The 17,182-nt window shown below is 40.4% G+C and overlaps 1 protein-coding gene across 1 annotated transcript in view; it reads left to right on the forward strand.

Moving 5' to 3' along the window:
• Nucleotides 1-17,182, forward strand: part of TENM3 (teneurin transmembrane protein 3) — a 1,044,221-nt gene that overhangs the window by 572,869 nt on the left and 454,170 nt on the right. Inside the window, exon 4 of the mRNA XM_058436908.1 lies at nucleotides 5,203-5,509. Within this exon, the coding sequence (XP_058292891.1) occupies nucleotides 5,278-5,509 (232 nt within the window). The 5' untranslated portion in view covers nucleotides 5,203-5,277. The remainder of the gene's footprint in view (nucleotides 1-5,202; nucleotides 5,510-17,182) is intronic.

A 17,182-nucleotide genomic window follows, 5' to 3' on the forward strand; every position in this document is an offset into this window, starting at 1 on the left:
TGTAGCCAGTTCAATCAGAAGTTTTTTATCTGTTTTGTTTTTTGAGACAGAGTCGCACTCTGTTGCCTGGGCTGGAGTGCAGTGGCATAATCATGACTCACTGTCTTTGAAGTCCTGGGCTCAAGCGACCCCCTGTCTCAGCCTCCTGAGTAGCTAGAACTACAGGCATGTGCCACCATGCCCAGCTAATTTTTAATTTTTTTATAGAAATGTGATCTCACTGTGTTGCCCAGGCTGGTCTTGGACTCATGGGCTCAAGCAGTCCTCTCACCTCAGCCTCCCAAAGTACTCGCCTCTCACCTACAGGCATGAGCCACTGAGCCTGGCCAATCACAAGTTTTTTGTTTTTTTGTTTTGTTTTGTTTTTTGTTTTTTTGTTTTATCAACTTTCTAATGGCTTTCCTTATTTTTCAAAGGCTTTGCCCACTGATGCAGCTAATGTCATATTCATTAAATGCTTTTTGCTGCATATGCACACAGTGACCCTCTTCCTTGTGTAGGACTGTGCAGTCACTATCAAAGTGCTCTAACAATTTGGCATTACTTTAGCTGCATTTCTTAACCTTCTCGTCTTCAGCCTTGAGTGGAAGAGATAACACAGAAAACTGCCTTTTGAAGTCATATTGAACTCATTGACTTCTATCAATGAAGTATATCAGTAGTTGCAAATATTACAGTGTAGATTAAATCCTCGAAGGGTTTGAACTATGTATGAAAATGAAAAGGAGATACAAAGGACTTTTTATGGTTTACAGTCTAAGATCAAATTGCCTCGATCTTTGATGGCATAATCAAATACTACATCTTGATGTGTGGTGGCACTGGAGAATTGTTTCACAAATAAAGAAAACTCAGATATTTGATGCTAGAGATGTTTTAGAAAGCTTAAGAATACCTAAAATCATCTTTCCATTACTAGGTATTAACATTTAGTTGGTATTGATTTATAAACTCTAGAAATATTACCACAAAGTTGCATCTTTAATTGTGCTTACTGTGTTAAAGAACGTACTGGTTATCTAATTTGCAAGATTATAAAATGGTATCATGAAAATGATACTGTAGAGAGAATACTCTTTGCCCTTAAAGATCCAAATGGGGCCAGGCACTGCAGCTCACGCCTGTAAATCCCAACACTTTGGGAGGCCAAGGCGGGCAGGTCACCTGACGTCAGGAGTTTGAGACAAGCCTGGCCAACATGGTGAAACCCCACCTCTACTAAAAATACACAAATTAGCTGGGTGTGGTGGCACGCACCTGTAATCTCAGCTATTTAGGAGGCTGAGGTGGGAGAATCGTTTGAACCAGGGAGGCAGAGGTTGCAGTGAGCTGCGATTGCACCAGTGCACTCCAGCCTGGGTGAAAGAGTGAAACTCCGTCTAAAAAAAAAAAAAAAAAATCCAAAGAGAATGGAAAGATGGATGGTTTAACTCAGAGGTTTACACACTGTTTTCTCTAAAGGACCAGATAGGAAATAGTTTAGACTTTGCAGGCCATCAGGTCTCTGTGTTCGTTTCCTGTGGCTACAGTGAGAAATGACTACAACCCTGGTGGCTTAAAACAACAGGAAGTTATTCTGTCAGTTCTGGAGGTAAAAAGTATGAGGTCAAGGGCCACACCTCTGCGGTCCAGAGAAGGATCTGCTCCGCGCCTCTCTTCTGACTTCTGTTTGTTGCTGGCGGCCATTCGTGCCCCTTGGCTTGCAGGGCCATTGCTCCAATCTCTGCCTCTGTCTTCGCCTGGCCTTCTTTCGTGTGTGTCTGTGTGTGCCTGTATCCAAGTTTTCCTCTCCTGTCTCTCATAAAGACACCAGTCATTGCATTTCGGGCCCTCCCTAATCCGGTATGACCTCATCGTAACCTTACTGCATCTGCAGAAATAAAAGTAAAACCCCATTTTCAAATAAGATCACAGTCGCAGATACTGGGAGTTAAGATTTCAGTTAAGATTTATCTTTTGGGGAGACACAATTCAAACCACTGCAGTTCCTATTGCAGCCACTCAACTCTGTCTTTGTAGCATGAAAATGGCCAAGGACAATACGTTAACAAATGCAAGGGCTGTGTTCCAGAAAAACTTTATTTACAAAAACAGGTGGTGGGTCTGATTTGGCTGGCAGAGTTTGCCAGTCAATACCTGGTCCAACTAATTGAAGCAAAACAACAGCAGAGCAGAAAACGATTTCCCTTTCTTCAATCAGTTCAGTTTTAAAGTACCAAAATGCATACATACGTGCATATATAGCAACACTTATTTTAAAATAGATGGCAATTTAGGGTAAGAAATGAAACTTTTATAATGACTTCAAATCCCGAATCTTTATTACTAAAAATGCTGGAATTATATTTTTCTGATCAATGAAAAGCTTTTTAATGATCATTTAGTTTTCGGTCTATAGGGCCTTCCCTCCAAAAAGATCAAGACGATTTGGAAACAAAATTTCCCTGGAACTTAGACCTATTTATTCACTCTGTCAGAAAGAATGTACCTGTTTCCCTGACTAAATGTATGCCCCATAAGGACAGGAACATTTATCCACTCTTTGTCCTCAGCACCTAGAAGATAGCCTAACACATAGCAGTCATCCAGTAAATATTCATCTAAAATAACTTCTCGGGGCCGGGCACAGTGGCTCACGCCTGTAATCCCAGCACTTTGAGAGGCCAAGGCAGGTGGATCACCTGAGGTCAGGAGTTCTAGACCAGCCTCACCAACATGGTGAAACCCCGTCTCTACTAAAAATACAAAAATTAGCTGGGCGTGGTGGCAGGTACCTGTAAATCCAGCTACTCGGGAGGCTGAGGCAGAAGAATTGCTTGAACCTGGGAGGCAAATGTTGCAGCAAGCCAAGATTGTGCCACCGCAGCACTCCAGCCTGGGCAACAGAGCAAGACTCTGTCTCAAAATAATAATAATAATAATAATAAAATAACTTCTCTTGGCTGGGAATGGTGGCTCATGCTTGTAATCCCAGCACTTTGGGAGGCTGAAGCGGGCCGATCACGAGGTCAGGAGATGGAGACCATCCTGGCTAACATGGTAAAACCCCGTCTCTATTAAAAATACAAAAAAGTAGCCTGATGTGGTGGTGAGCTCCTGTAGTCCCAGTTACTTGGGAGGCTGAGGCAGGAGAATCACTTGAACCCAGGAGGCAGAGGTTGCAGTGAGCCAAGATCGCACCACTGCACTCCAGCCTGGGCAACAGAGTGAGATTCCATCTAAAAAAAAAAATTAAATTAAAAAAAATACTTCTCTTTGTTGGAATAAAAAGAGTGAATCGATGTGTTGTTGTTTTAATCCTTTTGTATAAAAATAATCTGTCACCATACCTTGAAATTGTTTATTATTTCAATTTAAGTTTGAAAGGAAAGGTACAATATGAGAAATTCAGTTTCTCTTCAGAGTATTGAAAGAATTTGTGTATAATAATGAAGTAATGAATCAGAGGGGTCAGTGAAAAATTGGTTTTTAAAATAAAAATCAAATTCATGGAAAAGAAGACAAAGGTAGAGAAATCAAGATATATTCCAAGACTAAACTAAAATATTAGCAACTAGTTTGAATAGCTCGGTATCTGGTAGCAATATCGGTATTTGGAAGCAGAGAAATATGGAACCCCACAAGGGAACCCTTCAGTGGCAACATGGAGAGAGGAGGGTATAATCTGGTTGAAGACATAGCAGGGAGGAACACTCCAAACCTTCCCAGGTCTGGGCTCTGGAACTCTGTGATTATTCCAGCCCAGGGAGTCTTGCCACTCTTCTTGTAGCTGATGGAAGGCAAAACTTGGAAAGTGAGGGGTACATTTGTAATGTTACGTCAGAAAGGATCAAGAATCGTTGACAACTCCAGGATAAGCTGAGTTGACATGGGGGAGCGTCAGCCACAAGGCTCCAAGTTGGAAGCATATTAATGAGCTGTGTGATGTGTATACTGATAGTGCATGCTGGAGAGAGTGGGGGAGACAGAGAGAAAGAGAGAGACAGACAGAGACAGAGACAGAGAGACCCAGACCGAGTCCAGAGACACTGATTCTTTGAGAGAGGGACTCACTTTTTTTTGGAAGTGAGGAAACTACTATCTCAATAGCAGTCACGGTCCAAAGGATACTACAGGAACCAAGGCGAAGGCCTGGGGCCAGTTGGGAACCATTGATTTCAAGTTGACCATGGAATCACTCAAAGAAAAAGTGAATTTACCAAAAAGTGAATATAGTGGGGTGGGAGGAAAACACTAAGGGCTGAGGATAAAGCCTTCAGGGTCCTTCAGATTTAAAGGAGAGACAACATGAGAAGGAATAAAGACAAAGGAGGACCATTTGAGATGCGGATTAGCCCTGAGCCACTCTCCCTCCCGAAGGCCCCAGTCTTTTGCCGGCAGACTTTTTCCACCCAGCCTTTCCACTGTCCGTTCAGCAAATTCAGGAAATAGAGAGTTTTTAAGCAGAGAAACACCATTTGCCTCGCTTATTCGTGCAGTTGCAGGAAACTCCCCCCATCAAATTAGCCACTTGAATTACCTTAAATATCAGGATAGCACTGATTAAATTCATTTGCTAGAGAGGAAAATGCATTTTAAGCAGAATGGTATGGGAAGGAGGACCAGCTTTTTCCACAATTCAAGACATTTGAGTTCTTAAAACATGAAAATTGTGCCCTCTGAAGAAAGAGGCTTTGTAAGATATATTTTTTAAAAAGTTCAATGCATTTGACAAAGTTTCAGTGGCAAGAATTTCCCAATTTGCTGCTGCTCTTTAAAATACATTGAAAAAGAAAAAAATAGTATACGTTTATAAGAAAAAGAAAGGGAATTTATTTTGAATGGAGAAATGCTATAAAGAGAAAAAGCCATTCTAACTTTTCCGTTGTGGAAAATTTAACAAACTATTGAAGCCAATTTTTAGCTGGCTTCTGTAGTGAAATTTGAGTGAGAGCTTACAATTATTTTTTGTATTAATGGGGAAAATCAGATATAGTAGCTTCAATAAACACTCATAGCACTCACCAGCAGAAAGCGTGCTTCACCTCTTAGTGATACAATATGTTTTACACTGATTTCAGAAATACTAATTTCTTGTTGAAAGCAAGTTTCCTAGATAAGCAATGCTATTGTTTCCTACCATCCCGGATTGAGAAGGATAGAGAGTAGCCAGTTTTTAGGTGAATGTCATGCTGACATCATGCAAACCTTGTATCTTTACAGAGAGGCCAATGAGACTCGAACCCTGAGCCTAAGTTGTAACCAGCAGGACTGATGTGCACACAGAAGGAATGAAGTATGGATGTGAAAGAACGCAGGCCTTATTGCTCCCTGACCAAGAGCAGACGAGAGAAAGAACGGCGCTACACAAATTCGTCCGCAGACAATGAGGAGTGTCGGGTACCCACACAGAAGTCCTACAGTTCCAGCGAGACATTGAAAGCTTTTGATCATGATGCCTCGCGGCTGCTTTACGGCAACAGAGTGAAGGATTTGGTTCACAGAGAAGCAGACGAGTTCGCTAGACAAGGTGGGTAACTGTCCTAGTAAAATAAGGCAGTGCTCACATGTTGCTAACTTGTAGGTGTCATGATTTTCCCCTCAAGGTGACATGTCTGTTTTCTGATTTTGGTGTTCCATCTGCTGATTCTGATTTTGAGATATTAGATGATCACACAGTATTCCAGATGAGAGGCAGAAAGCCACCAGTGGGCACATTGGCCCCCCAGGCACAGGCACTGACACGTGGAGAATTCCAAATCCTCACCTGCTATACGTGAGGTTTAGGATTCCGCATGTGGCCCAAGCGTTTGTGCAAACTTGTGTAAACTTGAAACTCCGGTCTCTGGGGCTCCCTTTTAGTTGAATGAAGGTGCTCACAGATATTGTGTCTGTGGCTAGAACCGGTTACAAGGAGAACAGGAGCTGTTGGTGAAGAAACCCATCTTTCCCTCACAAGAAAGTGTGGCTTATTATCCCAGATCATCTCAGAACCCAAGCAGCCCTGCTCTTTGCCTCTGTCAGATTCACACAAAAGCCTGCCATGGAAAGGTTCCATTGTCTTTCTCCCAGGCAACCTAGTAAATTAAGTTTATACCTTAACACTTCCTAGTTTCCCACAATGTAATCCACTAGGGCTTGGTCATTCGGGTATATCTGTTGAGCATTTTTACACTGTTTTTGGCCTGAGGACGCTCCCAGTGGAATCCTGACTCCTGTAACTTTACTTCACTATCCTAAACCTACCCATTTCTACTCTTAAGACAGTAGGTTATTTTTTATTAGACATACGTAGTTATATTTTGTTTCTTCTAATACAGTCTTGAGATGTGGGCAAGATTACTAATAAAAATAAAATCCTCTTACGTTTCTAATGTGCATATAATTTACATATAACTTAGCATTCCTTAGCTAATTTAATCTGGAAATGAGGAAAAATAAATTAAACTTTAATAATAAAGAATATATTCATTCTTTTCCAATCACCGTACAGACAGTGTGACTAACAGTTTGATATTGGGCAGGAACACATTTAAGAAAAAGTAATAATGCAATAAATCGTTCAAAAGTTGGAAAATTTTCCATGGTTCTTTTCTTCCCTGCATTGTGCAAAGAGCCATTCCAACTAGATTAAAATAGTGTTCACTCACCCAAGCCAGTTTACATCAAAGAAAACTCATTTGATTTGCTAAGGAGAGATTTTTATACCCTAAAGCATGCCTTGCTAATTACTGGTATCAAATTTTATGAAAAGGGACAAAATAGCTTAACATTTTTAATCCGTTTTTCAGGGGAGATACAAAACATATTTGAGGTATGTACTCTTAGTTGATTGTACAATGTATTGTAATTTTAAACCCATTTTTTCATATTGTCTGCACAGCTGAAATAGATTATCAGTGTACATTTTTTCAACAATTTTAAAAAATAGTAAGTAGTGTAGAAATGCATGCAATCTTCACCGAATGTGAAGTCTTGCTTTTTGTATCAAAAATAACTCTTTAGTGCCCTGCTGGAAAAAAAAAAAAAAGAAAAGAAAAAAAAAACCCAAACTCTACATTGTGGAATATTATTCGAAGGAAACAGCAGCACATGTGGCAAGATGCATTGGGGGTCATCTCCACCCGGGTCATCTCCACCCCAGGCAAGCATAGCACAGATGATGCCTACACAGATTAAAAATAGCGCACTGAACTGGTCTCCTCCTAGGCAGCCTTGATCCAGTGCAGACTGTTGTTGACAACCTGGCGGTAGCATTTGTAAAAGCCCTGAAACGGAAGTTCACAGGGGGCCAAAGAGTGTTATTCCTCACTCCTTCCAAGCCAAGGACTGCAGAATACAAAGGGGCAGAGGAAAGAGAAAGTGCGCCAGGCGGCCAGGGAGGCCTTGTTGGAGAGCGGAAGTGAATGGAGAAGCGCACGCGCAGTGTGTGATGGTGCTGCAGGTCACCGGATGTGTATGAATCCGAACTTTGTAGAAACGTAAATGGGATGGACTGCTAGTTACAGCTAATGCTGCCACCCTACTGCGTGCCGGTCAGCGCGCTAGGCAGGTGTGTGCAGTCCCCTGGTGAGGTGGGTCCCGGTAGCATAGTCTTTTCACAGATTGAGATGTATGAGATTTGGAGAGGCTGGAGACCCCACGGCTCCTGAGAACTCAGCTGGAACTTGAGCCCAGGCTTGCCTGGCTCTGGCCTGGCTTCTAATCTCTGTGCAGTTGCCACAGTGGAAAACAGGCAACTCAGTAAAATATCACCCTTTGGTTTATTGGAGTCAATTTTTTAAGTCTATTATCATTATTATTAATTAATTAACTTATTTATTTATTTATTTAGTGACAAGCTGTCAGTCTGTTGCCGAAGCCAGACTGCAGTGGGGCGGTTATAGCTCACTGCAGCCTACAGCTCCTGGGCTCAAAAAGTCCTCCTGCCTCAGCCTCCTGAGTAGCTGGGATCACAAGTGCACACCACCATCATGCCGGGCTAATTTTAAAGACATTTTTTTTTAATAGAGACAAGGGTCTCACTTGTTCCTCAGACTGGTCTCAAACTCCCGGCCTCAAGCAGTCCTCTTACTTGGGCCTCCCTAAGTGCTGAAATAACAGGCGTGGCCACCACGCCCAGCCCATTTTAGTCCATTTTGAATTAGAATGTTCATGGTATGGATAGTGAGGTGTGCGCAAACCGTAGGCATATTTAGGAAATAAAATTGATATGATTCTGTAACTGGGTGAATGAGGATGAGTGTGAGGTGGCGTTGCGGATACTTTCTCCTTCCCGTGGTTTGATATGGGGAGTATTTGTAGCGGGAGTGGTAGGTGTAGGAGAGAAATGAGTAAAGAAAGTCTGCTATCAGATTATGTTTTTCTTGAGCAAGCATAATGAAAAATCCTTCCAGGCTTTCATTTTCTTTGAACCTGACAAATGTCAATTTTTCCTCACGGACTATTATGCTATGGGATTAATTATTTAATTGACAAAATGTGCTTCCTGCCACAGCTCCTGACATCATATAGGTCATAAAAATGAAAGATTAAAAATATTCATAGTAGCCAAATATCATTGAAACAATTCCAAAGAGTCATGCTAATTTAGCTTTTTTTGTCCCTGGAGTTTTAAAACAGCCGATCAGTCCTGTATCCATTTACTGCTTGAATGACACAGGGAAATGCGGCTTTGGCTGGAGAAAGGGACAAGCAGGGTTTCTGTTGGTGTGATTATATGGATAATTCAAATCGAGAAATATGATGTTTTTATATGTTTAATTGACCAATTTTATGTCTAATTATCAAACTCGAATTTAATGGTTTTGTATGGCCTTACTGACTGGCAGGTGACAACTGTTAATTACATGTTATATTTAGGTAGCATAATGCTGGGGATCATTTCATCTTCACAGTCATTGTGTAATTTGACGGGATCTCACATTGATCTCTTCCTCTTTTTAAATCTCTTCATGTAGTTTGTTGGTGATGGGAATAGTTGCTCTTTGAACAGCTGTGGAGCTTTTGCCGTAGGTGAGGATGAGGTTAGGGTGGCAATGGTTGTTTTGCGTTCTCAGATGCTATTTTCTTTTATTAATCTTTGAAGAAAATTTTTCCCATCAGGTCTCAGACAAATTTCTTATGAAACAGCTGCATAGGATCATCCCACACCTTTTGGAGAAGTGGTAAAATAAAATAACATTTTTTTCTCTGCTGCAGCGCTCTGGGCTATGCACATTGCCTGTAGTATTCTTGACCAAACACTTATCAATTCCAACAAGGAACGCTGCCCGTGAGGGTGAACCTTGAAAGGAGATGATGTCTGGAAGTAAGAATACATTTGTTCCACTGAATCATAAGCCTGAATAGAACCACTTTGGGGCCCTAACCCAAAGTATATAAGAGTTAGTCAATAATCAGTGTTGGGGTTGTGAATTTAAGAATTTTAACATTTGAAGACTACCACTTATTCTTTATTTGTAGAATGGCAATGGAGAGGAAGGACTCTGTTTTTTGTTTTTGTTTTTGAGACGGAGTCTCACTCTGTCGCCCAGGCTGGAGTGAAATGGCACGATCTCGGCTCACTGCAACCTCTGCCTCCTGGGTTCAAGCGAGTCTCCTGCCTCAGTTTCCCGAGTAGCTGGAATTACAGGTGCCTGCCACTACGCCCAGCTAATTTTTGAAATTTTAGTAGAGATGGGAGCTTCACCATGTTGGCCAGGCTGGTCTCGAACTCCCGACCTCAGGTGATCCGCCCACCTCGGCCTCTCAAAGCGCTAGGATTACGGGCGTGAGCCACTGCGCCCGGCCAGGACTCTGTTTTTAAATTTGAAAAACGCCATGATATCTATGTTTGTACATTACTGAAATTAAAACAGAAAATAAATTTGCAAAGAAGGGAAGGAAGAAGGAAGGCAGATTGACAGCAACAGGCACCGATTGATTTCTACGTGTGCCTCATCTCTGGTCTTTGCTGACAGCGTGGCTCCACTCCCAGAAACTCCCCTCTTTGGGCCGTGCTGTCTCTTCATTCTTACCATCATCAGTAGTGCTGAGCACCCCCAGCCCCCAGAAGCATGGCTTCTGTTTCTCACCTCCTGCCCTTGCTGGTTCAAGGCCAATTCGAGTGTAGTCTGGGGTATTCCACTGGGGAGAGGAAAGAAAGAGAAGAGGGAAAGTAGCTCCCACAAGCCTTGATTCCCCACTGCCGGACCTCCCTTATGGGCTGTATCCTGAGCGCTAGCCCATCTTGTATGCAAACATTCCAGATGCTACACCTGCCTCTTACCAAGGATAACCCTTGTGAGGAAACAAAAGGACATTAGAGGAGCAGTCTGAATGTTCTGTAAATATGTATCTTGGATCCTGGCATGATGGTGGCTTGAATGAGGGCTCACCCACTCATCTCCCAGCGGACTCGCTACCTCCTGTGAGCTGAGCAGTGATCGAGGGTACACATGACATCTGCAACTCTGTTAGGATCCTGAAGGACCAAGCTGGTGCAGGTGTTTTCTGCTTTGTGCCAGAAGAGAGCGTGGAATGGGGTGAAGCCCTAATGCGAAGGCCAAGAAGAATGCTGTGGCCTGGTGGTTCCAGAGAGAGGCTGGCCTGCCCCTCCCATGGCCCCCACTTGGGCAAATGTTGCCTTGTGGGAGCAGCTGGTTTCCTTGGCCCCTCAGGAGCTGGGGAAGCCTGAACAGATGCATTTCTCCCTCTGATATGGCAAGAATGTCGTCTAAGAAAACAAAACAGTTGAGATGTTGGTCCCAAGAATCTAACACGATTTCCTGCTCTTTCTTAAAGCAGCTCAGGAAAACGACAAATTTAATGGCACCCAGAATTCAGGAAGTGGGATAAGATGCAAAAGAGATAGATTATGAAGCTTATAATGAAAATGAACAATGGAGATAAGAGAAGACAACCTGAACCAAAATAACCAAAATAAAATATTGTAACTAAAGCATGTGCGGAAATCCCAGAACGATAACAACAAAAAAGCAACAACAAAACAAACAATGGCCACCAAATGCTGGAGAAAAAATTAAAATCGTAATTTACAAACTAAAAATGGCAACAGATTAGTTGAAGAAGAGAGGTTAATGGTTTTGAAGACCAGGTAGAAGAAACAACTCAAAACAGAAAAGAGAATTTCAGATAAAATTAAGAAGACAACAGAATGCACACACACAAACTGAGGCACATTCTAGAAAAATCCTTTAACTTCAAGGATAAAGAGAGTTTACAAGGTTCCACAGAGAAAAGGCAGGTTGCTTTTTTTTACTTACTAAAAATAAATAACACCAACAATGAATTTATCATCTGCAACAATAAAAGCTTAAAAACAGTGGAATAACACCTACTGAGAGAAAAAAAAAATGCAACCCAGGGATCTTATTTGCAGAGAAGACACTGTAGGAGAGGACAGATTTCTTTTGCCACGCGCCACTAGGTTCATGACTAAGGCCCCTATAACAAAAGACAGATTAACAAGAGAAATGCACACAAATTCATGTAATGTAGGTTTTGGGAGACACAAGCACCTTTATAAGGAAACGAATGCCCAAAGAAACGGGTAAACTTGTGCATTTTTGTGCGAGGTTGGATGAAGAGTGGACAGTCACGGAGAAGTATGATTGGACACAGGGACTGAATGGTGATAAACTGGGAGGAACTGGGCAGGGCCTGTTCGTTCAGATTCTTCTCTGTGTCCTTGTGTCTTCAGAGATACGGATGTTGCTTCCTCCTCGTATAGGGAGGGCACCTCTTGGATGAGGATCTTATGTCCTGCTTCAGGGGAGAAGGGCAAGGGGAAGGTGAGAGTGGCCTTCCTGCTTCTGCTGTTTTCTCAAATGCCAAGATGCCATTTTTGGGTAGCATGTCCTGAACCCCATCAATAGCATGTATCTCTCAGAGTAAATGAAAGATACGTAATGCTGGGATTCAGAGACCGTGTCAACAGTGTACATACACCATCTAAGGAAGTACTCAAGAAGAAATACCAACTGAATCAGAATCATGACCTCCGAAGAGGAGGCAATGATGAGAAAGCAACTCTACAGTGTATATAGTTAAATCTCAAACGATGATTACAGAGCAACTGGAAATGTCTCAGAAGCACTACAAGAGAAACCTTAACAGAAGGCTGGAACTAAAAGCATTTACCTGTCTCAGCAAAATCCAGCAGTTGGAGGAAAGTAGAAGAGTAAAAGTGTTCCAAATTCTCATCTCATCTGAAGAGGGAGAGTTGGGAAACAGTTATGAAATAGAGCTTTAGCGAAGGGAAATAATTGCTATCTTGCATTCATATGACAATGAGAAACATATATTTGAATATGAATGTCCGGAGTGGGAAGGTCATCATTAATACAGTGAAAAGAGGACAATAGACCCACCTAATTAGCAGTGAGGAAAGGGATTGAGTAGCAGTCTGACCAATTTAGCAAAAACAGCTCCAAGGAAAAAAAGGCAACAGGAAAAATCATGAATAATCAAAAAACAAGATGAAAGGAGTCAAATCTACGCTATTAACCTATCACCTAAAATTTAAATGTACTGCATTTTGGCCGGGTGCGGTGACTTACGCCTGTAATCCCAGCACTTTGAGAGGCCGAGGTGGATGGATCACTTGAGGCTGGGAGTGCAAGACCAGCCTGGTCAACATGCAGAAACCCGTTCTCTACTGAAAATACAAAAGTTAGCCAGGTGTGGTGGCAGGAGCCTGTGGTCCCAGCTACTCAAGAGACTAAGGCACAAGAATCATTTGAACCCGTGAGATGGAGGTTGTGGTGAGCCAAGATCAATGCCACGGCACTCCAGCCTGGGCGACAGAGCGAGACTCTGTCTCCAAAAAATAAAATAAATAAATGTACTGCATTTTGACATAAACAACTAAATTGTTTCATAAAAGTTATTGGTATTTATAAGACATACACTTAAAATGGTAAAGAAAATGGTTGAGAATAAAGATATATTAGGTGAATACAAACAAAAAGAAAGGAGGAATGGCAGTATTAATATCAGGAAAGATGGAATTTGTGATTAAAAACTCTCAACAGGATAAAAAGGACCACTGGGTAAGTGATAAAAGGCATACTGTGCAGAAGAAGAACATTCTTAAAATGCATACATTAAACAATAATATAGTAGCTAAATTTATAAGCAAAAACTATTAAAAAAAGAAAGATGGTTAAAACACGGTAGTAGTGAGATATTTTGATTCACTTCCTTCAGAATCAGGCAGATCTGAAAGACAAAAATAAGACAGCAATTATATAATATTAATCAAAAATTTTAGCTAAGATATATATACAGAAATTTATAACTGTCAGAAATGATACAATTTTTTATATTTCTATGGGATAGTTGCAGAAACTGATTATGTATTTGGCCATCTAAAGAAACATTAAAAATTCAGAAAATAGATTTTATAAGCCAAAACATTTTCTCATAAAATGTAGTAAAATTAGAAATACATAACAAAAATATAATTAGGAATAAATAACAAAAAGATAAATGAAGAAAAACACTTTTGCCCCTTGGATTATGATGTCCTTTGACTATGATAAAAAGCAATCAAGAGCAATGAAAATTCTACTTCCAAAATGTATGGGAGACAGTGAAAGTCATAATCATAGGAAAAACATTGCGAAGAAATCAAGAACAAAGACTAACAAAATAGGAATGTACTCTATATTTAAGAAATGAGTTCAAGCCAGGCACGGTGGCTCACGCCTGTAATCCCAGCACTTTGGGAGGCCAAGGTGGGCAGATCAGCTGAAGTCAGGAGTTCCACGGAGAAACCCCGTCTCTACTAAAAATACAAAAACTAGCTGGGTGTGGTGGTGCGCGCCTATAATCCCAGCTACTTGGGAGGCTGGGGCAGGAGAATTGCTTGAACCTGGGAGGTGGAGGTTGCAGTGAGCCGAGATCGTGCCACTGCACTCAAGCCTGGGCGACAGAGCAAGACTCTGTCTCAAAAAAAGGAAAAAGAAAAAAAAAAAAAGACAAGAAATGAGTAGAGTACAATGTCTGGAAAATAAATCAGAGGAAGTAGGAAGAGGTACATAAGATATAACTGAAATTTAAAACAAACAAAACAGCTAAGTCTTTAAAAAGGCTAATAAAATAGAAAGCACCTATGATCCTAATTAAGAAATAATGAGAACAAAAATAAGAAGACATCCTAAAAAGACTGTAAGAACTAAGAGGTGCTATTATTCCAAGCAATAAATTTGAAAAATCTAGAGGGATTTATTTTTTCTCAGAAAATATGATAAACCCCAAAAGATTTCAGAACATGGAGCAAACTTGTCTACACCAATTATTTCAGACAAGATGAGAAAGGTGATTAAAAGAGAGACCATTTCAAAGGCCAGATATGTTCCTAGGTACATTTTACATAACCTTCAAAGTACAACTAAGTTTAATGTTTAAAAATCTATTCAACAGCACCCTTCATAACAGATGGAAGGCATCAAAGTTCACGTTATGAAGTTGGCATAACCTTAATAACTAAACTTGATTAGAATAGTACAAAAAAAGAAATCATACATAAATTGCTTTACCTACCAAAATTGCTTTTCAGTAGGTGTGTGAAAATTTAAAACAAGTATTTGCATTTAAGAATCCAGCAATACAGGCCGGGTGCGGTAAGATTTTGAAGCCGAGGGGGGGGGATCAGAGGTCAGAGATCGAGACCATGGTGAACCCCCTTTCTATAAAATACAAAAAATTAGCCGGGGTGGTGGCAGGGCCTGTAGTCCCAGTATGAAGGGTGAGCAAGAGAATGGGTGAACCGGAGGGCGTTGAGTCGATTGGCCTGATCCAGCCTGGGTGACAGAGCAAGTTCCGTCAAAAAGAATCCAGCAATACATAAAAAGAATAATATGCTAGACCAAATTAATAACCAAGTGGTTACTAATCCTTGCTGAATATACAAGGATTTTTCAGTGTTCAGAAATCTACTAACATAATTAGATTAATATATCAAAGTGGAAAAACATGATCTTATCAACAGATGATTTGCAAGTTTTGGAAAAGATTTAGAAACCATTCTTTATTCAAATAAACTCACAAGTAGAAAAAACACTTCAATATGGTAGTAATATTTGACATGATCATTCCAGACACTAAACAGCATTCTAAAAAGTGAGATTCCAGGACATTTCAATTGAAATAGGAACATAAGAAAGGTTTACCTATTCTCACAATTATTATTCAAAATTGTTTTAGATGTTTTAGCAATTGTCATAAGAAAATTAAACAATTGATATATATTTTGGAAAAAGTTAAAATCTGTTAAAGATATGGTTGTATGCATACAAAAACCATGTGTCTCTAGAAATTAAAAAAAAGAATTTGAAGTGAATTTGGTATTTGGATGAATACAAAATAAATATACAGACAGTGTAGATCATGGGGTATAACGGTTGAGAGTGTAGGTTCTGAATCCACATGACCTGTTTGTGAATCCCGGATCTGCCTTGCCTTAGCTGACTGGCAGGTTACCTAATCTTGGCCAAGGAACTTTTTTGGACAAGTTACATGATTTCTTTATGCCTCCATTTTCATTATTCATAGATTGTGCTGTAGTTTATTGAGGATAAAATGAGTTAATATATGTAAACTGTTTAGAATAATGCCTGATACCTGTTATTAATATCTACTGCTTGGAAGTCAGAAAAAAAAAATCCTATACAAAGGCGACAGACACTATAAAATTCTTTGGACTAAATTTTGCAAGCATGCTATGTGACCTAATATGAAGGTACCTATAAAATATTATTAAAAAGACATAAAACAGGATCTAAATAAATAATCAATGTTTTTGGATGGGAAGATGATACCATAAGAATATTAATTCTCCCCAAACTAATGCATAGAAGTTAAGGATATCAAATAGAATTCCAGTGGGTTAGGGTTAATTTTAATTGGAGTGAGTGATCTTCAAATTTATCTTAAAATTCAAGTGATCATAAAATTCATGTTTTCAAATTTCTGGAAATAGCCAAAACCATATTTAAAAGTCAAATAGTGAGGACAAAATGGACTTAATATGTATTTTTAAAAGTATGATGAAGCTGCTGTAATCATGTTTATATGATATTGGCATAAATAAAGACAAGTAGATTCATGGAATAGACAAAAATTTCAGAAATAGATCCTAGTATGTAGGGAAGTTTAACATAAAACAAAAAAAAAGGTTTTTCTATTCAGTGGGATTTGATAAATGGTGCTGGCACAACTGGTTATCCATCTGGAAGAATATAAAATTGGACCCATATCTCTCAGCATATTCAAAAATAAATTAAGATGGATTAAAGACAAATGTAAAAAGTAAAGCAAGAATTCTAGAAGTTAATTTGGGAGACTGAGTAAGATAGGAATGACTTGGGCCATGAGTAGCAGAACGCTTCAGCTTAAAAACTGAAGAGAATCATTTTCTTATAAAACAAGAAGTCCAGAGATAGACTATCTAGCCAGGGCTTAAAGATATTAAGGCATCTCTCTATCTTTTTCATCTTCGTCATTCTTAGCAGGTAGCTTTTGTCCCCTTGGTGCCCAGGTGGCAGCTGTGCTTTCATATTCCTGTTGGAATAAGAATGAACGTACAGGTAGGAAGGCCTTCTCTACATTGGACTAGTTCATTTTACTCCCCTGAGACTTCTCGCTACCCCTCTCTTTTCAGAGCTGTTATACATGACCGTACTTAGCTGCACAACAAGACGAAGCGGCCGGGCGCGGTGGCTCACGCCTGTAATCTCAGCACTTTGGGAGGCCGAGGCGGGCGGATCACGAGTTCAGGAGATCGAGACCATCCTGGCTAACATGGTGAAACCCCGTCTCTACTAAAAATACAAAAAATTAGCCAGCCGTGGTGGCGGGCGCCTGTAGTCCCAGCTACTCGGAGAGGCTGAGGCAGGAGAATGGCGTGAACCCGGGAGGCGGAGCTTGCAGTGAGCCGAGATTGCGCCACTGCACTCCAGCCTGGGCGACAGAGCGAGACTCCGTCTCAAAAAAAAAGAAGACGACGAAGCATTTGCCATTTTTGCTTTCCAGTCCTTATAATAAAGGTGGCAAGAAGAAAGTGGTTTGAATCCACACAGCCCATCCCAGGGACTCAAGAGTAGGGGAGAAATTTTGTAATAGAAAATTAGAATGTTTGTAACAGAAAACCCAGAAGAAAAGATAGACTTAAATGATTAGTTTTAAAATTTAAAAC

Source organism: Hylobates moloch, unplaced genomic scaffold (assembly GCF_009828535.3).
Source record: "Hylobates moloch isolate HMO894 unplaced genomic scaffold, HMol_V3 SCAFFOLD_3, whole genome shotgun sequence".
Taxonomy (NCBI): domain Eukaryota; kingdom Metazoa; phylum Chordata; class Mammalia; order Primates; family Hylobatidae; genus Hylobates; species Hylobates moloch.